The sequence below is a fragment of the Strigops habroptila genome, chromosome 7 (genome assembly GCF_004027225.2).
Source record: "Strigops habroptila isolate Jane chromosome 7, bStrHab1.2.pri, whole genome shotgun sequence".
In the NCBI taxonomy this organism is placed as follows: domain Eukaryota; kingdom Metazoa; phylum Chordata; class Aves; order Psittaciformes; family Psittacidae; genus Strigops; species Strigops habroptila.
Window position 1 is genome coordinate 64840478 of NC_044283.2, and position 24855 is coordinate 64865332.

A 24855-nucleotide genomic window follows, 5' to 3' on the forward strand; every position below is an offset into this window, starting at 1 on the left:
CTCATGGTGTGTCACAAATGAACTGAAATGAGGTGAGTACGCTGTTCTGGAGAGGAATATAAAGGCATTCCAGGAATTAATACAATACAAACAATTGAGACACCTGAAGGCTATTCACAGAGGTGAAGCTGGGAAGAAATTAATGGCTGAAAGCTTTATACACTGGTCTTTGAACACAGGTTATAGTGGTATCAGCAGTCAGTTGGGTCCTGTTGCAGGGTGAGAGCCAGAGCAGGCCTGAGCACTCCAGCCTGTCCCCAGTGGGACGTGCTGTGTTCGCTCTGTCTCTGCCCTGTCCCACAGGGGCCTTTCACAACGGGAGGCTCTGAAATCACCCTCTGCTCCCAGGGGAACCAGGTACTTCTGTGGTATGCTTGAAGCAGGCTGAGCTCTGAGCAAATGGACCTCTGCTGTGAACTTAACCAGAGCTCTTCTTAAAGGCTATTTTTTTCACCACAGGCATCACAAAGTAGGTGAGTGAGTCTGAGTTTGTCCCTGAGAAGGCAAGATGCAGGTTTTGAAGCAGTACTTATTACAGAATGGTTCAATTTTTTTCATTTCATAATTGAGTAGGCACAAGCGTAAGGAGTCTCACTATCAGTGCCATGAATCTCTTCAAGAGCACGGGGAGGGTGAAAAAAATCTAAAGAAATGATACATTCTTTCCTCTCGGGAACCAGAACTGACATTACATCAGTCTTCCTTAGATTCAACTTCAACAGTTGCTCTTCAGCCTGGTGCTGATCTCATCCAAATGTTTGGGTACTGGCAGATAGCATTGTTTGCATCTGAGGTGAAGCTGATGTAAAGTTGGGAGTGATTTTCTTATTGCTGATACCTTATCCTTACTATATAGCAATGTACACTAGAGAGAGAGCAATGTACAGAGAACTCTGTGTGACACAACCCATCTAAGAACAACGCTGGAACCAAGGTGCTAAAATAAAAGCAGTTATTAAAAGCTAGTTAAATATTACCTGCGGAGAGTTTGCTGCCCTATCTCTGTTGTGCAGCTACATCTCCTGTGGAGCAGTTGCAGCTAATAAATAGATTGTGGGAATACTACAGACATCCTTGGAAAAGGACACAGAGATAAATGCAGATATAATTATCCAACTTGGAAATGGGTTGCCACATGACTCTTCTTGCCTTTCACTTGGGGAATTTCACAGAAACAGACTTTTCACTGTCATCCTGTGAATATGGCACCTCCCATAGCCTGATACACATTAGCAGCCCTCAAAGGTTTATGTTGATTACTGACTGAAAAATAACATCCTTGCTGCCTACTGAATCACTGACTGGCAGGGCTGCAAGGCTTTCCCTAGCTGAGGCTTGTTGGCAGTTCACTGATGAGCAAAACCTCTCAGCCCGCCCCTGGTAATCCCAGCGGTGCCCCTGCTGTGACTGGCAGCTGGGGGGGTTCTGCTCTTACAGAGGCAGGAGATAGAGGCCTTCTGGCTGGGCAGCAGCTGGAGCTAGTGGTGGCTGTGCCATGTCTGTTGGCTCACATCTTGCTTTCTATCCTGAGCTCTGTCCTGAGACTTGGCTGTTGTCTTGGTTTCTGTTTCTGGCGGTGGGTCCTTGCTGATAAAACCTTGCTCCAGCCCTTGGCTGGGCAAGATTGGTTGCACAGCCTACAGTTGGCACTTCAATCCCCTCTCAGCCCACCTAGTTACAGGGTTGTAGCAGTAAATCTCTGCTCACTTGTTAGTGTGCAAACCTAATCCTTTTTCTGTCTTTTCAGCTCCTACAACTGTTTGCCTTTGCTGTTGCAGCTTTTCTTGCCTTTCATGCTGATTTCAGAGCTGATACCTACAAACTGAAGGAAAAGTAAAATTGCAGTTTTTCTTAAACAAGAAATTCAAAATGCTAAATATTTCATACTTTTTTTTTTTTTTTTTTTTTTTTTTTTGCTTTGGAATGGTAACTCATTCAACAAAACTGAGCATTACTTTGCTGTGGAAGTCAGAGAACGAAGTCCGCAGACTTCCAGGTATTGGAGTGCTTCCACATAAGCCGTGTGAGAGAAAAGGGCAAGATATGCAGTCCCCTGTCATCTTGAGCTGACAAATGTGCAAAGATCCCAGCTGTGGAAAGTCATCACATGGAAAGGAAGAAAGCAGGAGACTTCTTTTCCCTTTGTTTTGAAATACATTGGATTAAATCTTTGGCACTAACAGATGTGACTTCCAACCTCTCCCTTTGCAATAGCTTCTTGAAGTCATATTTCTGAGTAACACATGGCTGATGTAGCAGGCACACCACTCAAAGCAGAGACAACAGCCTAAAACCATGGTACATGGTAGCAAGCAAGAGTACAGGATGGCCACAGGTAGCATCTCTGCCCTGGCCAAGTCCTGTGACAGAGTCGTAATGTAAGACAGGAGAAGAAGAAACACAATTTCTTAAAGTGGCACTAGTTAAACCAGGGCATGGTGTAGTCTCTATAACACTCTTTTCCTTTGTTATGTGGAATTCTTTGCCACCTTGCCTGGTGTAGTTATGCCTGTAAAACTTGACAATACAGGGAAAGCTTGAGTGGCTTTAAGAGATAAACCCAGCTACGCTTTTTGGCTCGTTATCTAGCCATCTGCAGCGAATGGCAGACAGAATAGATAAGCTGAGAGAAGATGCAACAAAGGATTGCTAGATACAGCTACAAGAAATGCAGTTGGATAGGCGATGCTTGGGGTCAAATGCTGGGTTGAAGCCATGAGCAGAGAAATTTAGGGGGAGGAAGTTACACTGAACACAGAAAGAATCAAGGTTTTATATGGGATTTGTGAATAAAAAGGAGTGAAAACTCTCATGAATTTTTCCTTGTTTCCTGAAATGGGGAAGGGGATATTGAACTTTGAACTACTTCAAAGGGCCTGGATTCACTACTGATTGCAGAGCTGTGCTGTATTCATCTGTCTGGCTATATAAGAACTGATTTGGGAGAGTATTGAAAGCTTGAACACTTCTCTAACGCTTGGGCATTAAGTAGCAGAGTATCTGTGCATATATAGTATGATATGATTTGGCAAACAATGTTCATTTGATGTAAGGTGGAGGATATGAAATCTTGCGTTAAAGCTAATATTTAGTATAAGAATTAAGAGAACTTTGCCTGCACAAAGTATGTTGGAATTTTCATGGGAAATACAGTAGAGATTTAAATCAGTTGGAGTTGGGTTTGTTATGATACAGCAAGTAGCCACAAGTTAGAAAATTTTGGACAGCATATTTTTTATCACATTCCTCTTGATGTAACATAAAAATGTATTTTGTCATGTCTAGCAATCTAGTTGGAGTATTCAGAATAGTTGAATGTTAGGCTAAGGTTCATATAGTTTAACAAACCCACCAAATCTACATGAGGAGAAAGTCATCTATTTAATAGAGCTAGTCAGTATATTACAGCTTTCAAAGGTAAGCCACAATACTGTGCTTCTCTTATACTTTAGCGATATACAATTATGCAGAATATCTAGCACATTTTGTCTGTAGTGCAAGTGGAACACACATCAGCAGTACATTTATTTCCCCACCATAATTATTTTTCAGTTTGAATCTCTGGTTCTCTAATGTTAGTTAACAGCAATGCTGGTTAGTAAAAGGAGATGAGGACAGTCATGGGGAAAATACGAAATAAATATTAATTGTGGAATTTTAATTAAAAATCATTTTAAAGTACAATGACAAATATACCATATTGCTAGGAAATTTGCAAGTTGTAATAGATCCGTGAACTTAATGAATTGATTTTCTTCCCTTTTGCAGTATCTGTCCTGCAAGCTTTTGGTATTTCAATAAATCATAGCTGCTCATGAGGGTAGCCTGACACTGGTGCTAATTGAATGCTGCTGGATTGTTAGCTTTGATCTGTGATGAGGTTTCCATGGTGATATCACCAGATGAGACTATGGCCACTACAACAATTTCTTTGTGCTGATGTCATTCTGAACTGCCTACCTAGCTGAGGATGAAATCCCAGCTCTGCTGAAAATCAATGAGAGTTTGATGTTGATTTCAGTGAATTCGATACTGTCTCTATCATGACTGGATTTGGAAGCATGTTCTGGAGTCATATAGGTCCCAAATGAAGGCAGTCTGTAGTCAAGATAATACTTCTGTTTTCAGCTGTTCACTGTGTTGCTTGAAACCAGATGGAATTTGCTGACATTCAAACCCCATTCCCAGACTGGCCGTGTCTCCACATTAAATAAGTTATGCAAGCCATTTCCCTCATAATTTAAACCCTTAATCTGTGCTTGTTTGATTTCATTGCATAGAATCCCTTAGAATGGAATGGGACAATATTGCATAAGTGATCATAAAACTACAGAAGATGGTTCCCCTTCAACGAGCTTACAGCTGGGTACAGATGAGCTTATGAGAAAGAGTGGAAAAGAACAAGGTAAGGAGAATTGCAGTGATCAAAGCAAGCTGGCTGACTGACTACATTGGGTTTGATATTTTGCCATTTTAATAATTGGCATTGGTTTTAAGGAGACTTTTGAAAGAAGAAGAAGTGATTTGTTTGTATGTGTTAAGCAGGCAGAAGAAAGCATGGCAGTGCTTTTTGGAAATTGAGTGGGCAGCAGAGACTGGCAGCATGGGCAGAGGGATGGCGAGGTGGGGGAGGGTACAACAGTGGCAAACCCAGGAGAGATTGTGATGCTCCTCAAGGTGAAGTTGGTAGCAAAAAACTGGCATGACCAGGAAGGAAGAGCTAGTGCAGTAATATAAAGAAAGGGGAGAAAGGGCCAAGATAACATGATCCTGGAGAAGAGAAGGCTCTGGGAAGACCTTATTAGCAGACTTTCAGTACCAAAAGGGGCCGACAGAAATCTGAAGAGCGGCTTTCTACAAAGGCAAGTAGGGATAGGACAAGGGGGAATGGCTTAAAACTGAAAGAGGGGAGATTTAGATTAGACATTAGGAAGAAATTCTTTTCTATGAGAGTGGTGAGACACTGGCACAGGTTGCCCAGAGGAGCTGTGGCTGCCCCATCCCTGACAGTGCTCAAGGCCAGGTTGGACAGGGCTTTGAGCAACCTGGTCTATGGAAGATGTCCCTGCCTGTAGCAGGGGGTTGGAACCAGATGGTCTTTAAGGTCCCTTCCAATCCAAACCATTCTATGAATCTATGATTAGTATGATTATTTCGTTGTAACAGTACTCTGAATTGCCGTACATATGGTGAGATTGCATTTGCTAGGACAAGACAAAAGGAAGCTCCTGTAAATACATGAGATGGGTGAAGCTTCTGTTAGGACATGAGATAGGTTCTTGGATAAGATTTTTTAGGTGCAAGTGTGGTTAAGAATCTCTGGAGGACTCAGAATATAAAACAGTTTTCAAATGTTTCTACCTCCTTACACTAGTAAGACAGCCTTGTATCAGATAACAAAGTAAAAAGCAGCATTTATGTAATATTTCAACTGTTTCTTAAAGTTGAGAACAGGACAAGGAACAGTGTTGATTGCAGAAGGTCAAAAGACCTGTTAAGGAAGGATGTGAGCTGTAATTTTTACCGTCTATTCTTTGGGAGTGGTAATTAACTGTTTCTCCTAGATAAAACCTGTCCCAAATAATATTCCCTTCCTTGATCTTTGTGTTAAAGTTGAACTATGAGTGTGTGGAAAGGTTCAAGAAAGAAATTTAAGGAAATTGAGAAAAGCTGTATTAAAGCTAAAGGTACATGTTTTAAGAATTACCTTTGAATTAATTCAGAAACGTCTTTGTTTTGCCTTCTTTGTTTAAAAAAAAACCAACCAAAGAGCAACACTCAGTTGTGCGAGTTTCATATTCAGTTCTTCAACTCGTGTAAAATACTGAGTAAACTCAATACATTTAAGAAACACAGTTTTTCTTACTAGACTGCAGAGAACCTGTTCTCATGGAGCAATGATGACCTCTTGTGATCATCTGGTAAAGCTGCAGATTTGTCCCATGTATAAAGGAGTTAGACTTTTTATTAAATTAGGGAGAGTCGCAACATTGGCTGCGATGTTGTGACTCGAACTGTTCTTATACAAATCCTTTAGTTAAGTGGGGAGTATGAGCTTACTCTCAGAGTATGGTTTTGTTTCTTTTCTAGAACTTCACTCATGTTGAAGTTAATGTTCTAAGCTGAAATGGTTGGGGTTTTATTAAAATCTGTAAAAGTGAAGCAAAAAAGGCAAATAAAGTTTGTGCAATTAAAGCCTTCTGGGTAAATGTTCCCATCAGTCTAAATGTGTGCAGGACAAAAGTTGCGGCACTGTGCTAGTGTACAGGGAAGTATTGCATTTTCACTCTTTATGCTGAGTGAAGTACAGAGACTAAACATTCTGCATCAGATGGTGAAAAATGTATTTCTAAAATTGCTTTCTTATAAATAATCTGACATTCACATTGGTTGCTGTTTTTAATGATACTTCATGCTCACAATTTTCCATTAGAGTTACAAAATTAACTTTACTCATGTAAAAAGCTTGTATTATTTAAGTTCAAATTGTTTATGTTCCACCATGGTCTGAAAGTTAAAAATCTTTTGATTGGCTCGAAATGTGGGTTTGAGGAAGGAAACTACCTCTCTTTTTGTGTAGCATCTGAGTCATTGCTAGACTTCCTTTCTGCCTCTGCTAGGTGATGCAGTATGCTGTGAAATGTGATGTGTAAATAGCCCACAGTGGCTGTGTACAGACCTGAGGTATGTCATTCTTCTTTTCTTATGTGTTGCCAAAGTTAATGTAAAATCCATAGTTTGAAGATTGGAAAGTCAATATAAAAAAATAAATCTAATCTCAATATATCAGTGAAGGAGCACATCCGAACTTCCCAATAACCTTGGGAAGAAAGGCTTGATTAGAAGAAACATGCAGACAGACTTCATTACCATGAGATGTCACTGTAACTGAGAGTATTGGAAAACTCAGTGACTGGCCTGTGAGGTATTTCAGGGTGCATCTTTCTAGTGGTTGATGCTAGCACAAAGCAAAGACCTTGTGCTTCAAGATTTAAGACAGTCATCTCTGGAAGGCAGGATAATATGAGCTGGAGGCAATGATGAAAGGAGAAATTACCTCACATCAGCTTATCACAGGGCTTTTTGTACCTGCCAATATATTTCCTTGTTTTGACTATTCAGAGGTGGGGTATTGATTCACATAGATTGTATGTCTGCTAAAATACATCCATTTCCAAGGTCCTATGCATAAATCACTGGGTTGAGTATCAGGAAATACAGACCACCAGAATAAAGCAGTTTTCTTCCTGCAGAAATGACTCCGATGTGCATGAAGGCAACAAAGATATTTCCTAAATAGTGTGGAAATGCTGCCACTACCCTTGGATTGCAGCACACCAAGTACGTGATATGTTTGTTTTATACCTAATCTGGTTGCTGTATCTCCATGGTCAGTGGGTACAATATTCTAGCATTGTCACTCGTCATGTTGTCCAGGACTAAACAGTGTCCACAGGACATCAGAAGTCTGCAAAAAAACCCTAAATCTAGAAACCACCACGTGCACATGACTGCAGTCAATCAGGCATGAAGCAGTGCCTACCCACAAGCGTTGTCTTATTCTGTTCCTTGTTGTTCTGTGTCAGTGACAGACACCTGCCCATTGTCCCTACTTTCAGGAGACCCACAGGCATGGGACACAAATGATGGATTTTCTTCTTTTGGTTTGGTTATCTTTTTATTCCCAGGAGTCAGTAGCCCTCCAGTCCTGAAAGGCAGAGAAATGTTGCACTGTGGCTACTGCTTTTGTAAGCTCACATCTTGATTTAAAATGCTGTGAGTGAATATTGGTCAAATCTCTGGGGTCACCATTAAAAACACAAGAGCAGCCTGAAGTAACTTAAACGAGCAGTCAATTCCTCAGGGGGCTGACCCACAGCCACGGATTAACTCTAAGAATGTCTATAGAGTGCTTTCTTGTACTGAGGGATTGGCTAGCTACCAGGTACCACATAATTGCCCTAAAAAATAAATATATTTACAGAGGAAGTGGAGCATTTTCATTTTGGTGCACTTTTTCTTCTGCTTCAAATAGAGAAGGAAGATACAGATGATTCCTTCTCAAAGAGAGGACACTCATCCAGAAGACCTTTCAGCAACATGAAAGGTGCCAAAGGAACCTCCTGATCCTAAAAGATAATAATACATAATATTTTTTTAAAAAAGCACAAAACTCACAAGTATAGCTATCTCTGTAAAAATTGTGCATACGCATATCACCAATCATATGATCTTCCACCACTCTTACGAGTGTAACGTAACGTTTCTCAGTTACTGCCTCCCTTCCCTTCCCTTGCCCCTGCAGTGCAGAAACTGTCTTGCTCTGGATGGTTAGGAGAGGCTTCGTTTGCCATAAGGTGGAGAGAAAGTCTCTGATTTCTCTGACCACTTTGGAGCACTTAACAGTCAAAAGGGTTGAGAGCTTCCTGACAAATCATTTCAGCCTCTTGACTTTCAAAAGCTTGCCTAAAGTCTGATTTTCTAAAAGCTACACTGTGGAAAGCTTGACATTTGATAACTAGAATAAAATATTTCTCTTAGACCTCCCTGGGCTATCTGGAAGCAAGCAAGGATACGGGGAGAAAACTTATTATCTTATATGTGTCAGAACAGGTAGTTGCATTCAATTACTAAATCAAGCACTCCATGTAGGACCGAAGTGTTCAAGGTAAAGAAACCAGAACAAGGCTATACTATGCCTAGATAAAAGAACCTTCCCTCCCCTCTTCCCCCCCAAATGCATGATTTGCATTTATATGTACTTTTTGTCATCTACATTTTGCTAGTTTTTCTTGATGTTTTAGACAGTAAGCAGAAAATTATTTATAGTGGAAGTAACTGTTGCCTGTGTTCAAGGGTAGCTTAGGAGCCAACTCCTAATTTATCAGCTACCTGATAAATTTCTACAAACTTACTTAAAAGATCAAAAATCAGTTTGTAAAGTTATAATGGAATATAAAACCCTATATAAATTCTTGAATACTAACAAGTTGAAAAATTCCTTTTTTTTTTTTTTAATATCTCATAAAACATGGACATGATATCTGATATTAAAAACAATATTAACAATTTAAAAGTTAATAACATCGTTAGCATTATAGGAAATCAGAACAGGTGATCATAATGGACTCTGTTACAGGAATCCTAATTAGTCTTCGCAATCTGTAACAAAAGCAACCAAACCCACGCTGACTCCAGAAGAGCCTTGTCTTCTCCCAAGGCGATTCTATAATGAACCATCACATTGACTTTTATGACAATGAAACTTTTAGTCTCCTCACAAAAAGAAGCTTTTAGACGAGATATTGACTAAAAGGCATATGCCAAATAAAGGTGCAATGTAATAAAGGGATTTGAGCAATTGGAGTTTAACTCTGCCAGACAAACAACAGTGTTATTGTAAACTGCTGTGCTCAATTCTATATGGGGGAAGAAAAAAGAAGCCCACATCAGAGATTAGAACTAGAACTTGATGAGCAAACTTCCTTGAATGACTTTTTTTGCTAAAAGTACTTCTAAGTCATACATCAGTTCTCACCCTGCATGGGCCATTTCTCTGTCGCTCTAGTTGTAGTCATAAACAGTTTATAAATGTATGAGATAAGAAGACACAATGCAAAGGGTAGGGTTATTATCTAAACTCTAAATACAATGTCTGAAATATTTGAATGATGAATTCAGAACACTGAAAGACTAGCCTTATAGGACAACAGAGATCTAAAGCATAGAGAAGATGAGAAGTAGTAATAGCCCAAAATTTATAAAACCCATCTGAGGTCTATCAAATTTTTAAGTAACGACTATGTGTTCTTTTCCCTTTAACTATCAAATGTTCCAAGTCTTCATAGGCTGTAGTCTGAGTCGCAGTCCAGGAAAAAATAATCCTTCCACTTAATTTAAAGAGAGATCTAATGAAGGAAGTAAGAAAATGAGACAGGAAAATCTGGGCTCTCATCATTTTCATGTGCTTGGAATCCCTTGTATTCAGCGCAATTTTCACTCAAACCAGTGGTAAAAATACGACTTGAAGAGGAATTTTACTATCTACTTCCTTTGAGCAGTAGCACTGCTTCTAAGAACCTGTTCAGTCGCAGATTTGAGCAGCAAACAAACTTTAATAGTATATGCAGGAACATCATAAAATATGCTTATTGTGACACAGCTACACAGCATTTGGGTCATAACCTGTAAAAAATGGAAGTCTGGATGTACCGAGCTTATAAAACTGTCTGTGACAGCACCATCTGGTGTCTTCCAGTAATACTATTTATGCTATTTTTAGAGGAGGGAAAGGAAAGAAATACCCTGTCAACTTGTAAAGCTAAATTTGGATATAGACAAAGGGGATTTCCTGGATCATCTAGTCCAAACCATGCTATTGCATGCAAACATTTAATAATTCCTTCACATCAGGTTATCATGTCTTCTTTAATTCCAGTTAAATAACTAGAAAATTTCACAGTTCTGTTAATTAAAAACTGTCCTCCATTTTTGTGTGTTTGTTCATATATGATCAACTTGCACTCCTTTTCTTAAGTGCCAAATCCTTCCACTGCATTTAGCCTTTCCGATATACCAACAGAACGCCATAATATCCCCTTTGGCCTTTCCCTTGTGACCAAGCTTTTAACTTTTTCATGAATAATTCTTCATTCCCTCACTCTCCTAGCTGTCCTTTTCTTCATCTTCTACAAGTGCAGTTCCTCTTATGCACAACTCCAGGTGGGCTTTCTTGAGGCCTCTTGTGTGAGATGATTTGTATGCCCCCTGTTGCTGCCAATCCTGCCTGCACATGCATTTTAAGGTCACATTTGAAGGTGTGTCTGTGTGTACATGTGCTAATGGGATCTGTGTGGTATTGACATATTCATGAACCAGTATCCTAACCAATGAGCTTCCAGTTAAGAGCAGATATATGTATTTTCAGTCTGCAAATTCATGGCCTGGCATTATGCAGTATTGAATTTCATCACATCTCCCTCAGTCAGGTCAATAAGGTTCTCCTGTATTCTCTACATGCCTTTCTCTCTATTGCCAATGGCACCTTATTTTATGTCACCAATGAATTTCCCATTTTGTTTGTATAAGCTATGGTCATTAATGATTATGTTAAATATGATCAATTGCAGGAATCCCTCTTGGAAAACCTCCATTAGTAACCTCACCCATCTGTTTTCAGCAGAACATGTTACTATCTTCCATTTGGCCAAATGTCTGTATTTGCCACCCGTGTGGCACTGTATAAATGCTCTCAAGCAAGACCAGGAATCTCCACATATGTCTGCATTGGGCCATATAAACATTCCCACCATTATGCTAGGTACATCTATTTTTCGCTATTATTTCAGAGGCTTGTTGCAGGAAGTTTTGACAAACATTAGCATCTCAGCATCACTGGGTACACTCAACTTTTGATCTGAGTGTGGTAGCTTTATGGAAGTGTAGCACTGTAAAGGAAATGTCACTTGTAAGTAATCTCTGAATTGTAGCTAGGATGTGCACATGTAGCCCATCTTACGCACCTACTATGCTGGCAATCTATAGGTTTGTTTCAGCAACAGTGGAAGAATTTTAGGGGTGTCCTCTCAAAAGCTGAGCCTCCCACTAGCAAACCTTTCAGTGTGACTATCCCACTCAGAACCTGTGGTCTAGCCTTCGTGAGGTGCACATTGTATTTTGTAGCTCTGCATCCTCTTCTGCTGGTGATTGCTTAAGGAGCAAGATGCAGGATGTCTGTTGAGCAAGTAGCTTCATCCATCTGAATACTATCTCTTCTGCAGCACATTCACTGATATGTTTCAACCAAAATAGCACGAAGCAGGATTCTGCCACTAACTTGAAAACCGCAGTCAAATTTAATATGTTGTTCACAACAGACAGTGTGTTTTTCTGCACAGAGGCTGAACTCTGTATTTCTTTTAGGCATTAGAGAATGGCATGTAGCTGGCAACCTCTACTTCTGAGATTTATCATTATAACACAGAAGTTATGAGCCACCCCGCTGGCACTTAGCATGACTCTCTTCATTCCAGATCACATGAACTTCCAGCATGAGGCACAGATGATCTCTAATCACACATTTCTCTGCAGCTTCTGCAGCAGCCTTCTCTAATACATTTCTAATTTGACTGTCTTTTTGGAAAGAATCCTTTATAAGTTACAGCTTGTTTTAGGTTCTTCACAATATTTCCTCTTGAGGATGATTAAAACTCTAGGAACTGGCACCGTTTTGGAGTTTGAATTCTTGTGTGTAAAGAAATTCTGCCTCAGCAGGATTGCACTTCACTCTGTGTGTGTCTGTCAGCACCAGAGCAGCTAGCACAGACACAGAAACACAAATTTGAGCCTTATCCCACACTTAAACCAGAGGCTGTCTCCAGTCAGTCTGGCTGACCATTCAATAAAGAAGATGAAGGTACCTGGATCTGATGCTTGTCACTGTAGTTCCTTCCCTTCCTCCCATGCTGTAGGCCGTGGTAAGCTTAGTAACAGCAGCTTGTTAGATCCCAGTAAACCTTTGATATATTTAGTTACACATGCTCTGCCTTTGAAGGAGACAGGTAGGAAAGGAGCAGTAAGTAAGGTGAGCACTTGTAATCAAGTTACTGGTGTACTGCAGGAGAAACCGCCTGGTTGGGATGGCACGAAATGCCAGCAGTGGCCCAGTGCCGACACCTTGGCTACCCTGCAGAGCTGGGGCTGCATTTTGTCAGTCCACTTTTTCTTTGAGTAAGACATCTAAATACCTCCCTTTACAGGAGAGCAAGGAAAATAACCTAGTAATGGGAGAAAACTAACTTTCTTAGATTTTTACATTGCAAAGGAAAAGCCAATATATTGACTGAGGGCTGAGTAAGCCTCTACATGACATTAATAAGAAATGTGGAAAACGCTCAAACTTTAAGGGAGCTGAGTGAGCTATTACGGAAGAGAAAGAAATTGCAGAAAGGAGACATGTTTCTTTCAAATACTCTTTATTTTTAAGATACTATAACAAAAGAAGGAAAAGGCAGAAAGATGTTCATCAGCAGCAATCCCCTGGGTTCTTGTAGTTTACAAAAAAATCTCTATAACAAAAGCAGATGCTAAAAAATATGGTAAGACATGGCAATTTTTGCCTCTGGGATACAGGGAGCAACATCTTACTATGAAAACTTAATAAGGATCAAACAAGATAAAGCTCCTTTCAATTCTTTTCATATTTTTAAAATGAAAATGTCACTTTCCCTATAAATTCCATTGAAACTTTCCTATAGCTCCTGTGAGGAATTTATCTTGGCTGCAACATAGGTTTTCTTTTCTGGAACTTTACTCTGAAGATTTATTTAGAGTGTCAGAGCATTATCAAGAATATTAAATTGAACTAAGTGAATTAAACCAGAACTACAGTAGCAACTATAGTAATTCAAACAATGTTATAGAAGAATGAAGCAGTACTCCAGTTTAAGGCAGGATTCTGTAATAAAGTAAATGACAGGCAACATAGATACTAGCATATGAATAGGAAGGTGGATGGAGTATTAACCATATCAGGTCAAGAAAAGATGTATTGCTCAAATAACTCTCTAAATGAACAAACTTACTGTTTTGTTGGTTTGGTTTGTTTTGGTTTTTTTAACTCAAAGCACAGTATTGGCAGCAAATGAGAGAGGCGATGGTAATGCTTTATTCCTTGTGCGGTCTCCCGGTGTTAACATATCTTCTGTTCTTCTCCAGCTGTAAACAAGAATCAATTTGAGTCTCATAGCTAGGGAAGACAAAAGAACTCATTTTCCTGAGCACCTGCAGAGAGATCATATTTTGGTCAACTCTCTCTGCTGTCCATCAGCATCAAGAAACCTTCAGGCTGTGCTGAAGTTAGCACTAACCCCAAGTCTCTCCCAGCCGGCACCTGCTGGGGTCCTGCCCCTGTGGGGACTCATCATGCTCAATGGGGAACTGAGCTGCTAAATGAAACCTCCTGAGTAGGGAGAGAGGTGGGATTTATCCCCTACTCTGTGGTGTATATTTTCCATAGGCTTGCTTTTGCCTGTGCCCAGCTCAACGTGGGATCACCGACCTTTGGGTGTATCTGGGTCCTATATACAGTAAGGCATCAAGTTTGCATACTCTGAATTGCTTGGTGGAGTATCTTTCCATTAGTGGTAAAGGGAGCCAACACACCTAATTTAGGCTTTTTCAATATCCGGCAATGCCATCTTCAGCATTCTTCTGGATTAAGACCCCTAATTTCCAGGTAAATCCCTACTTCAGCAGAATTTAGGCAGCCTAGTCTTTTAAAAGCTAGGTTTTAAACTCTCTGCCATTTTATCTCTTGGTGTCCCAATAGGCTGAGGTAGAGGACCACAAAATAACATGGGATTCCATAACAGAGGGGCTTAGCAACCTGAAGGGGATTCCTTACCTTTAACTGAAGCAAATTCTAGCCATTCCCTTCGAGATAATTTGAAAGTTTGGGTACAGATACACTATCCAGAACAATCTAAGCATAGCAAGTTACCTTTTAAACCAAAAAGGGTATGAACTAATCAATTTTACCTTGTGAAACAGCAATCTAACAAAGCATTGTGACACATACTAGAGGTGGACATGTAGTGAATTTCAATGTGTCATTTGCTCGTTATCAGCTGTTACCTAAATCCAGCTTCTGAGTTTCAGTATGTTAAGAATCTGGAGCTGGAGTTCCCCACGTGTCACTTTTCTTATTGACCAGATTTCACACACTCAAGTTTGAATATGATGGTCTTGGAACTTTCTACTGGATTTATTGTCACTTCAGAAACATGGAAAAAGGGGAGGAGAATTTGTAATACATTACTAAAGTCGTATATAACGTCCAAAATTCAGAGATACGGCCCTCACCCCAATGTTACAGACACTGTAAAATGATTTTCAACAGCATATAAAAGTAGAGATTGTGCTTTTCACTCTCATCCAGGCAAGGAGATGTATGATTTTACTGGATGAGTGCCTTGTATGGTTCTGTGGGGGCTGGAGTGGAACAGAAGTCATACTTCTGGATTTTTTGAAGGAGAAAGCATAGGCTAGGGTAAGGTAGTGGCAAATGTTTTTCTGGCCTAAGAGGAAGCATATTTACAGCTGCTTGGATGTTCCTTGGCAGTAAGGTATTCTTGTGCCAGAACAGAGCTCTAGGCAGCCAGGCAAAAGGAGAACCTTATATGTTCCTGGGAATAGAAACAGTATAGGAAGAATCGCCATCAACTATTAGACCAAACTGGGTGATGATAAGTCAAAGCATTGACCTAGTTAATTGTAGTTTAGCGTTCAGCAACAGAAGTAATAAAATATTCTGTTGGTTTTATTCAGGAGTACTTTTAAGGTGAAAAGTGACCACTAGATTATAAATTAATTGTGAAGAATTTCATATCTTGCACTTAAATAAAGCATGCTTTTGTGGGATTGATTTGTTTGTTTAATTTGACCATAAGAGTAGATTGTCTTTTGCTACCCAGGACAGTCTAACATCTGAATTTTATCCAGTGGACGATCACTGTTTAATCAGCTACTTTTGCTCTAAGTTGCATTGTCTGGTGTAAACTTTGGTTCTCATAATGCCTTTATCCACTAGCTTGAAGCACTTAGTAGTAGTACCTGCTGTTATATGCCTGTGATGGTACTTACACAATGTAATCTTATCACCTCTTTTCCTGAAAAGCTGGATAGATTGGGCACCTGAAATCTCTCCCCGCAGAGGAATTACTTCAGATTATTTTTAGGGTTTCTTTCGTAACCTTCTCTAGTATTTCAACATCCTTTTTAAAATGCAGATACTAAAGCTGGACTGCTTCCAATGTCTGCCTCGCTGATGCTTCACGCAGAGAGAAAATCGCTTCTCTACTTCTATTTGTTATTTCCTCTGAAACATCTGAGAATAGCTGCATCCTCTTTAGGCCCCTTTTCCTTTGGAGTGTAGCATGATTCCTTCCTACTCTGATGCCCAAATCCCTCCCTATGTGCAGAGTAAACCACAGTCTCCCCAGTTCTGCTCCAGGTGGCCAGCAGTTTTGGTCACCTGGAGTTGTATTTTTGCATTAAGCTCTATTAAAACATGTTCTGTTTCAACTAAGCTCATCTTACCTGGTCCTTTATAGGTTACACGTGTAATTAGAATGTCATGTAGCATTGAATAACACACTTTTCAAAAGCCTGTTGTGGCCACGGCTGTGTAATTTCACTAACAACACAGAGTTTCTTCACGAAACCATGAATCATGTTTGCTTGGCAGGCCGCTTCCCCTAAACCCAAACTTCATCCCTACATTGGAGTTTTTTCTCTCTTGTTTCTCTTGGGGTTGGTTAACACTAAGCTAACCAGTCTGTAACTGCCTCGTCACCATAATTAGATTTTCTGGATCTTATCAGGAAACTGAATGCCCAACCTGTCAAGATTTCCTGTTGTGCCCAGATTTACTTGAAGTAGTGTCAGGGAGCTGGTTGTTCTCTCCACCTTCCTGCCCACTCTTTTGGGATTCATATGTGCCATTATTCTGGGTCTGCTGGTTTTTGTATGTTCTGAGGAGATGCTGCTGCTTCTCTCTTTTATGAGTCAATAATCTGGCAAACACATCCTCCATTTCCTTCCAAATATGAACCTGAAATGTTTATTGATCATTTATACCTTTTTTTCTTTTAACTTCTTCTCTAATAAGACTTCTTACTCTTCCAAATATACAAAGGCTTTATTTGCCATAGCCCATCCAGGCATGGATTTTCTCCTTACGGCTTTTGCTTCCCTCATGAAATCTCAACACTTTCCAGTTAATGTTGATTGCCATCAGCTTTAGTCTCTCAATGTTAGTTCTATGTGATATTTTTTTCTTCTCAGTTGCTGGTTTCACCTCTCCAGCAATGGGCTTCCAAGGAAAGTTGTCCTCTTGTTTGATGGTAGACTTTTTGGCAACCCACTGTGTTTCCCTGTAAACTTCTTTATTTTATTCCCCTATTCACCTGTACATTTTTCTCTCAAATTCACTTTTTTCTAGCATATCTCTGTGTGTGTAAATTATGGTTAAGACTCTCATCTGTTCACCTAGATCAGTGGCAGCTGTGAACACAAAATGTAAACAGGCAAATACTGACACTAGTGGGATACTCAGGAATGGTAATTCTAGCAGCAGGTTTTAATAACGAAGGGGCTAAAATAGGCAACATCCTTCTGTTACTGAACATACTGGAAAAGCAGAAATTTTGCTACTTGCTTGCACTGTGATAGACAGAGTCAGTTGTGGTTTGACCTTCTTGGAAGGCATCCAAGTCCTGGCCAAAATTATTTTTGGGTGTTTTATAATAAAAAAAGTCCCCAAATCTGGACTTTCACAGAGCCAAAATTAAACTATTCCTTTCTGCCCATGTCCATGAAGTTAGAGTATTCCCAGAGAGTGGCTCTGTCACTCTTTGAGGTTTCACTTTTGAGATTCTCCGTGTTCCTTTGAGTCGCACACTCGATTTTGGTAAACGTGCCTGTCGTTATCAGCCAGAAACGTATAGGAAGTAATGTTTTCAGTTTGTGATTTAAAGCCTGATACACAAGCGATTATCCATCCCTCTGACCTGAAGTGTAAAGTAGTAAAGGAGCTGCGTGGCATAATGGCATTATAACGTCCAAGGTTTTTTTAACTTATCCTGCAGCGGTCAGGAAGAGAGCGGGGAAATAAATCAAAGTTAAAACCAGGAACCGGTGTGTGACCGACTTAATCCCCCGGGAGAGCCGGCGGCTCCCCCCGCTCCGCCGGCAGGTGGCGCTGCGAGTGCTGCGAGCGCTCCTCCCGCACCCGGCGGCCCCGCCGCTCCGCACCCCGGGGAGCGCAGAGCAGCCCCGCCGGCGGGACGCGCCGGGCCTCCGCAGGGGCCGGGCCTTTGTGCGTGTGGAAACATCTCCCTTTCTCTTCTCTCCTCTCCTCCGCGCCTTACCCCGCCAGCCCAACCGGGCTGCCAGCAGCAGCGAGGAGGCAGCCTTGCGGGCAGAGCGAGGGAGGGGAGAAAGGGGCAGAAGGAAGCTGAGGGAGAGGGGAGGGCGGGGACGGGGCGAGCGCGAGAAAATCAAACGGCCCCGACATGAATTAGGCAGCGGGGAGGGCCCTTTCCCCCTCCTTCCATCCCCCTCCCTCTCCGTTCCCGCACGGCGGGAGCAGCGCCGCCCCGCGCGGAGCGGGTGCGCGCACACACCACACGCACACACACCCCCCCCCCCCGCACACGCACGCACACACACCACACACAGCCCGGCGGGGCGGGCCGGGCCGGGCCGGGCTGGGTTGGTTTGGGGGGGGCCCGTCAGATGAAGATGGCAATGTCTGTGATCCAAGCGTGCCGCAGCCTGGCTCTCTCAACATGGCTGCTGTCCTTTTGTTTCGTGCATCTGCTGTGCCTGGACTTCACCGTGGCCGAGAAGGAGGAGTGGTACACGGCCTTCGTCAACATCACCTACACCGACCCGGCGGCCGGCAGCGCCGAGCTCCGCAGCGAGAAGAGCGAGTGCGGGCGATACGGCGAGCAGTCGCCCAAGCAGGACGCCCGCGGGCAGGTGGCCCTCTCCGCCTCGCCCGCAGACCGCTACGCGTGTGACCCTGGCACCCGCTTCAACGCCCCGGCGCCGGGCAAGAGCTGGGTGGCCCTCATCCCGCGGGGCAACTGCACCTACAAGGACAAGATCCGCCACGCCGCCGCCCAGAACGCCTCCGCCGTGGTCATCTACAACGTGGGCTCCAGCAACGCCAACGAGACCATCACCATGCCCCACGCAGGTGAGCCCCGGCATCCTGCCCGTGCTCCGTGGGCGCACCCCGAGGTCTGGGCTGGGTGGACAAATGGGCCCTGTTTTCCTGCATGTGGCAGCTTGCTCTGCCACCCCACATCCTTGGGATGGGAGCTGATGGGGGGAAGGTGTTCTCACACCTCCTGGGTGTGAGCAGGGCAGGCTGTGGGCCTCGCTGGGCAGTGGGTGCCCATCCCGGGGGCCGTGGAGCACCGCTCCATGCTGCCATGGCAAAGGATGGATGTCCTGCTGGCAGCAGTATGCGCTGGCGCTCAGGGGGTGAAAAGTTTGGGAGATGTAAAGTTTTGGTCTAGTCGGAGGAATGGATGGGACCCTGAGCCTGCTGTGGGGCACTGGTGTTTTGTGGTGTCCTGAGGATCTTCCAGCAGGTGCTGTGTGGCATCGAGTGTGATTCAGATTGAGACCTTCAGAAGAGAAGCGTAGTGTTTATGGTGCAGACTTATCAGGGCGTGCAGTAAAGCAGGGAACACAGTGTCCACTGTCCTGCCTGTGATAGTGTTAAAGCTGTGGGATCGAGTAGGGATGCCAAGTATCTAATTTGGTGAGAACGTGAGGTATTTTGTCCAGCACTGAGCTTGTTGGGGGGGATGTGAGGGAGTGTTCACTGTCCTAGGTGAATGCTCTGATGGAGTTTGTGTTTGGGTCCCAACATGCGCTCGTCAACTAGAACCGAGCAGAAATCCGCTATCGGAAACAACCCAAACCTCAGGTTATGCCCACCAAAAAACCCCACTGGTTTTGTAACAACATTTCATCTGAAATAATGTTGTTTTAGAAACAGATCACCAGATTTATATTTAGGGACGGTGTTTTCTAGCAGGGGTCACTGGTCTTTTATACCAGCAGCCTATGCCACGGAGACTAAAATGCCACCTATTGTGAAATCTCTGTTTGGTTTGCATCCAGTAACTTATCATGCCCAGCTGTTTCATGCTAGTTGAATCTTAGCAGAGTTAGGGGTAAATTGAAACACAGGCTGCAAAACAGGATGTTATTCTAATGACATTTTAAATTTCCACAGTAAACCAGCTAGCATGGATGTGCTGAAAAAACATTTGTTGCCTAACTATAATGCTACAATACTGCTGATGCGAAAAGAAGTGCTTTTGGATCCTCTTGTGTGCAGCCTCTTTAAGAGATTAACCATTTATTTGGGCAAATTCATGTGTCTCTGGTAGGATTGGTGAAAGATGGGATTTTTTAGTATTTTCCAATGGTTTTGTGAGACAAGCAACCCATAACCTCTTGAGCTTCTTAAAACTGCTTTATAACCTGCACATGGTTTAGTAGCTGTTCAGATTATACTTCTTGGTACTTTAAGTATCACAGATTATATACTAAGTAGTGTAAAGTAGTAGGAGCTTGGCATGCTTATGCACCCTTAAAGTAAAGCTCAGGCTGTTTCAAAAGTTAAGATGCATCGCTTGCTCTTGTCATAGTGAGTTTCTCTAGAACTGCCAACATGTTGGATCAATTAATGGTTTGCCTGTTTCTAAAGTATGCACTAAGCTGGTTTCCCACACAAATGGTGTTTTATTAAGAAACAGTGGGAGTAAAAAATGTGTCTAACCTTTTAAAATGTTGGAGCTTTTGTTTGTTTTAAAGTCTAAAATGAAGTAAGCAGGGAATCTTTCTTACTAAAGTGGCCTCAGCTTTCGAAAACACAAAACACTCTATCGCTTATCTTGGGGGTAGCTTCTTTTATGTCATATGACTCCTTATAGCTTATTCTGAGAATCCTTTTTGAGTACTGAATTGATACCCAGCAGTGTGATTGTACAGTACCAGAGGCTGAAATGAAAGGAAACTTGCAGAAAATCATCCAGACTTGTTGAACACAGTCGGTGAGACAGAAAGGCGTTGCTGATTGATTTTGTGAAGTTGTCTTCATTTTAAGGATTTTTGTCCTGTGGAGTTGAGAAATGGCTGTTGGTCTTACCTTAGGGAAAAACCTGCCCTCTTCTACAGTCAAAACTCAGGAATTTTAGAGCCTAAGTCTGCTGGAACAGGAGGAAGAATAATTATTCATAAACAAATATTTGATGAACTAGCAGGGATTAGAACTGGATTTATCTTTACTCTTCCACTGTTACACAGGGACAAAGTGAATATACAAGCTGTGTAAAATTATCTTTCTGACTTGCAGCCTTTGACGTTTGCTTGATCCCAGTCTAAACGATAGCACAGCACAAGATTCAAGGGAAGAATGAATCAGTTTCTTGGTTCTGAGTTCAGCAGCATATGCAGTGCTCTGCCCACGCCAAATCCTGGAGTGGGAAGAAGAAAATTCCATCCTGGAAAATACTTGGGGGATGAGAGGGGAGGGTGAAATACGACCTAAAAAGCAATTTAAAAGTTGAAAGAAATATGATGTTACTCTCTTTCCCTTTTCCTCCCACAGCTTTTTTTTTTTTTTTTGAGGTTTCGTATAAGCTTAAATAAACTCTTTCTATAGAGAAAACAGTAGATCCTGTTGCATAACAGCGTGGCTCCTGCCCTTACTAAACAACTATTACTCCAAAGAGAGATGTTTTTCCTTCTGTACATTCTTCTCCTCTGTATGCTTTGCCTTCTCTTGCTGACGTTTTATCTGTGTTTCTTTTTCTGCTGTTCCCACCCCCACTCTAATTTCTTCATCACTACCCCTATGCTTCATTCCCCCTCTTGACGTTACTGTGCTACTCTTATTTTTGCCCTTGACACTTTCTTCCCAACGCTCTCTTTCTCTTGCCAAAAATCTTACCTCACAGCTGTATGTTTAATTATGTTTCCTGTTTTCTGCTACAATGCATGCCAATGACCCTTTGCTAACGTGGTGCTTGCTGATTTCAAAATCCGTAGGTAACTGCAGCAAGATACCATTCTTGAACGTGAAGGAGGCTTGGTAGACCTCCTTCCGCCCCCCACAACACCCCCAAAGCAGAACCAGAGTGGTATTATATCAAAGCTTGTGGTTGAAATACTCAAGTATGACTTTCCAGGATTTATTTATAGTACACCAAAGTGTACAGTCTGAACCAGTTCAATCACTGTGTTTAAAGCCTTTGCTTTTGCTTTCAGAGAACTTGTGCTTAGGTCACTGCTCGCACATCCAGAAGTGAGGTAGAGTTGTGACATCTGCGCTTACAGGGAATGCAGAGGTCTGTGGTTCTCGTGCTAGGACACACTTTGCTTTTGCATCAGCTGCTACAGCCTTTGCAAGCCGGCAACTTTATTTTTATTGGCTTGAAGTCTAGGAGCTGTGAGTCCAAGTTTGCTTTTTAACTAAATAGGGTTTAACCAGAGAAGGAATAAAAGCATCTAGAATTTCTGTTCCAGATGCTTTTTATTTTTCCTAAATCAACTTCACTAGTAGAAAAGTAGTCTAATAATATAGAGGATGTTGGGCTTTTTTTTTTTTCTCTAGAAGAATAATCCATGGTGTTGGCTACGGTTTCTGATTGGCATTTGTTCTTATTCAGAACAAATTAGCTGTTATTTACATTTGAAAAGGCTCTAACCACTGTGTGTACATTTAATAACTTAGTATTAATTGGAAGTATTTTTATTACCTGTTGTAGCACATGTCCTAACACTTCCTCTGAGCTCTGAATAGATACAGTAATGGAGTCTTCCAGAAGGTGATTCAAGGTGAGAACTTCCCTCTCTACAGCTCTTATTTGAGGGGACCCCTTCTAACTTGGGCACTAGGTGCTTGGGACTAGGGAGGGATGTTAACTGTGACTGTACACATGATTCCTATGTGGGTAAAAATCAAGCCTTTAGTATTCAGTACAGTTACTAACATTCAGTTTGAATTCTGGGGTGCACCAGAATATCTCACAGAATGGGTATGATTATTATGTGAAGTAAATTGCATCCTAAGGATTTTGCACCAGAAGCATATGTGAGTCAGGCAGTTTTGCACTCTCCGTATTCTGCTTTTCCAGTGCATTCCATTACAGATTTTAAGTCACGTGCTGCACGTATGACAGCCCATTTTCAATGAGGGGCAGATGCCTCATTTTTTATAATGGCCTGTACACAATGGCAGCAACTGTCAACTGCATCTTTGAGACATGAATCTCATATGTGGTCTAAGATGAGCCTGACTTCTTCCCTCCCTCTTTGGCCCTCAAGTGCAGCATGTGTGTGCCAGATTGCATAAGGAGGGCATGGCATCCCACTGCAAAACCAGGTGTGTCCCTCCACACATGCTGTGAATTTGGCCAGCCTTGATCTGTGCGTGTTCAGTTCAATAAGTTTCTTCCCTTGAACTCAGATTTTTGTTCCATGATCAATGACTAGTCTTGCCTTTGACGTATTTTAAGATGTGTTGGTAGTAGTTTTGGCTAGGGGCTCCCCTGTAGTTTTGTGCTGATGTGCAAATTAAACACTAGAGTTGAAGATTTTTCTCTTTACAGACATAATTCAGTACTGTAGCTACATTTGTTTCTTTACTAAAACAATTGTTTCCCTAAACTTTTGCTGTATTCTAATGAAGAAAATGCGCTGACAGCATTTACGTATGGATAAGTGTGAATTAATCAAGGGTTGGAGATTTCAGGCTTCCAGGGCCTGCCATAATTATTTTCTGTTCCAGACACCCAGGATTCATTCCTAATAGAAACCACCTCAGTGGGGGAGGGAGATGGAGATTTGTGCATCTCTGAGCCTTATCCATTGTGAAATTGAGGTATGGCTGGGGTGTGCTGCCATCCCTAGGATCTTGGAGGAGCTCCTGGATCCATCATGGGTGGGTTTCGGTAGTTTTGGAAAAATCTGGTTCTCTAGCAAAATCAAGGATTTATAACACTGGCTGGAGCCAGCAGTAGTGCCAACAAGCTGTCCCACTGTGTTCACTAGTGAGACACACTTCTGCCTACTGGTTCTGCAGAGGCTCAGTGCTAGACTTCTCTGCTACAGAGGTGTTCAGTCATGCCAACTGCCGGGGGGACTTCGTGATGTTAGGTCACTGGTTTAGCTTTAACTGAAGCAAGAGGAATGAATTTGACCTGCAAGGACTAGACCAACAAAATAATCTTGGTCTCTGGTACTACTTGGGGCAGCTACTTGGGGCAGCCACTTCAGCACTGGGGCAACTGAGGTTTGTCACTAGATGAAATGCTTTTTGCCTTGTTGAATCTCTTGTCTTCTTTCAACCTCATGGCTGGCTTGTGTATCTCCTTCAGAGCCCATTGCAGCCAGCAGAAAGACAGTGAGTCCACTGAGCTTTGGATCAAGTCATAAGGTACAGCTTTCCCTATGAAGTGATGAAGTATTGATTCATTAAAGATTGCATTGATCCTCCAAACTTACTGATTGCAAAAGCAGTTAGATTTCTGCATGTCTTTTCTGCAGCATCTGTTTGTAGTGATATTCATAAAAGGGATGTCTTCAGATCTCTGCGGTAGGAAGTGACACAGCAACAAGAAAATCTTCCTCAGAAACAAGTCTCTATCAGCCCTGATTCTCACTGCTGTGTTAATCTGGATCACCTCCTTTTGGTGTGCTGTCCTTAGGAGAATGGCTTGCCTATGATAAAGTGATGGTTTGTTCTAGTCCCATTGGTACTTTGGCTTTAAAATGGTATATATTAGCTTGGGTTATTAGAATACTATGGCAGTCTTTGTCCATGATAGCTCACAAATTCATGCAGATACATTTCCGTGCTGCCCCCCTTCATGGTACATCACAAAACACAGGAACATTTTCAGCAAAAGGAGAGAGAAGCCTACAGTTCAGCATTGGCACTTTAAGAGTCTCTTTTGCTGGTAAGAGACAAGGACATTTTCTACTTTCTCATGTAAGTGAAGGACTAAAAGAACCCATTATTTTGCTGCACTTGTTTGATGAAGCTCATAGCGCATTGTCATGTGAGATGACTGAGTTTCAAGTAACCTCTGCCTCCTTACACCACGAGCCAGGCTGATGGAGAGTTAGATCCTTATGAAGGGATATCCCAACGACTTCACCACTTCCCAATAACTTCTGCATAGCTAACCTGCACAGAAACAGCATTCATTTCAAGACAAGTTTCACTTCTGCCCTTTCAGTTGCATTTGAGTACTAGTCGCAAAC

The 24855-nt window shown here is 42.0% G+C and overlaps 1 protein-coding gene across 2 annotated transcripts in view; it reads left to right on the forward strand.

The window, feature by feature from the left end:
• Positions 1-17834: 17834 nt before the first annotated feature.
• RNF150 (ring finger protein 150) overlaps positions 17835-24855 on the forward strand; it is a 133568-nt gene continuing 126547 nt past the window's right edge. For both annotated transcript variants that reach the window (XM_030492664.1, XM_030492663.1), the window contains exon 1: positions 17835-18763. In XM_030492664.1, coding sequence (XP_030348524.1) covers positions 18298-18763 — 466 coding nt within the window. In that variant the 5' untranslated portion in view covers positions 17835-18297. The remainder of the gene's footprint in view (positions 18764-24855) is intronic.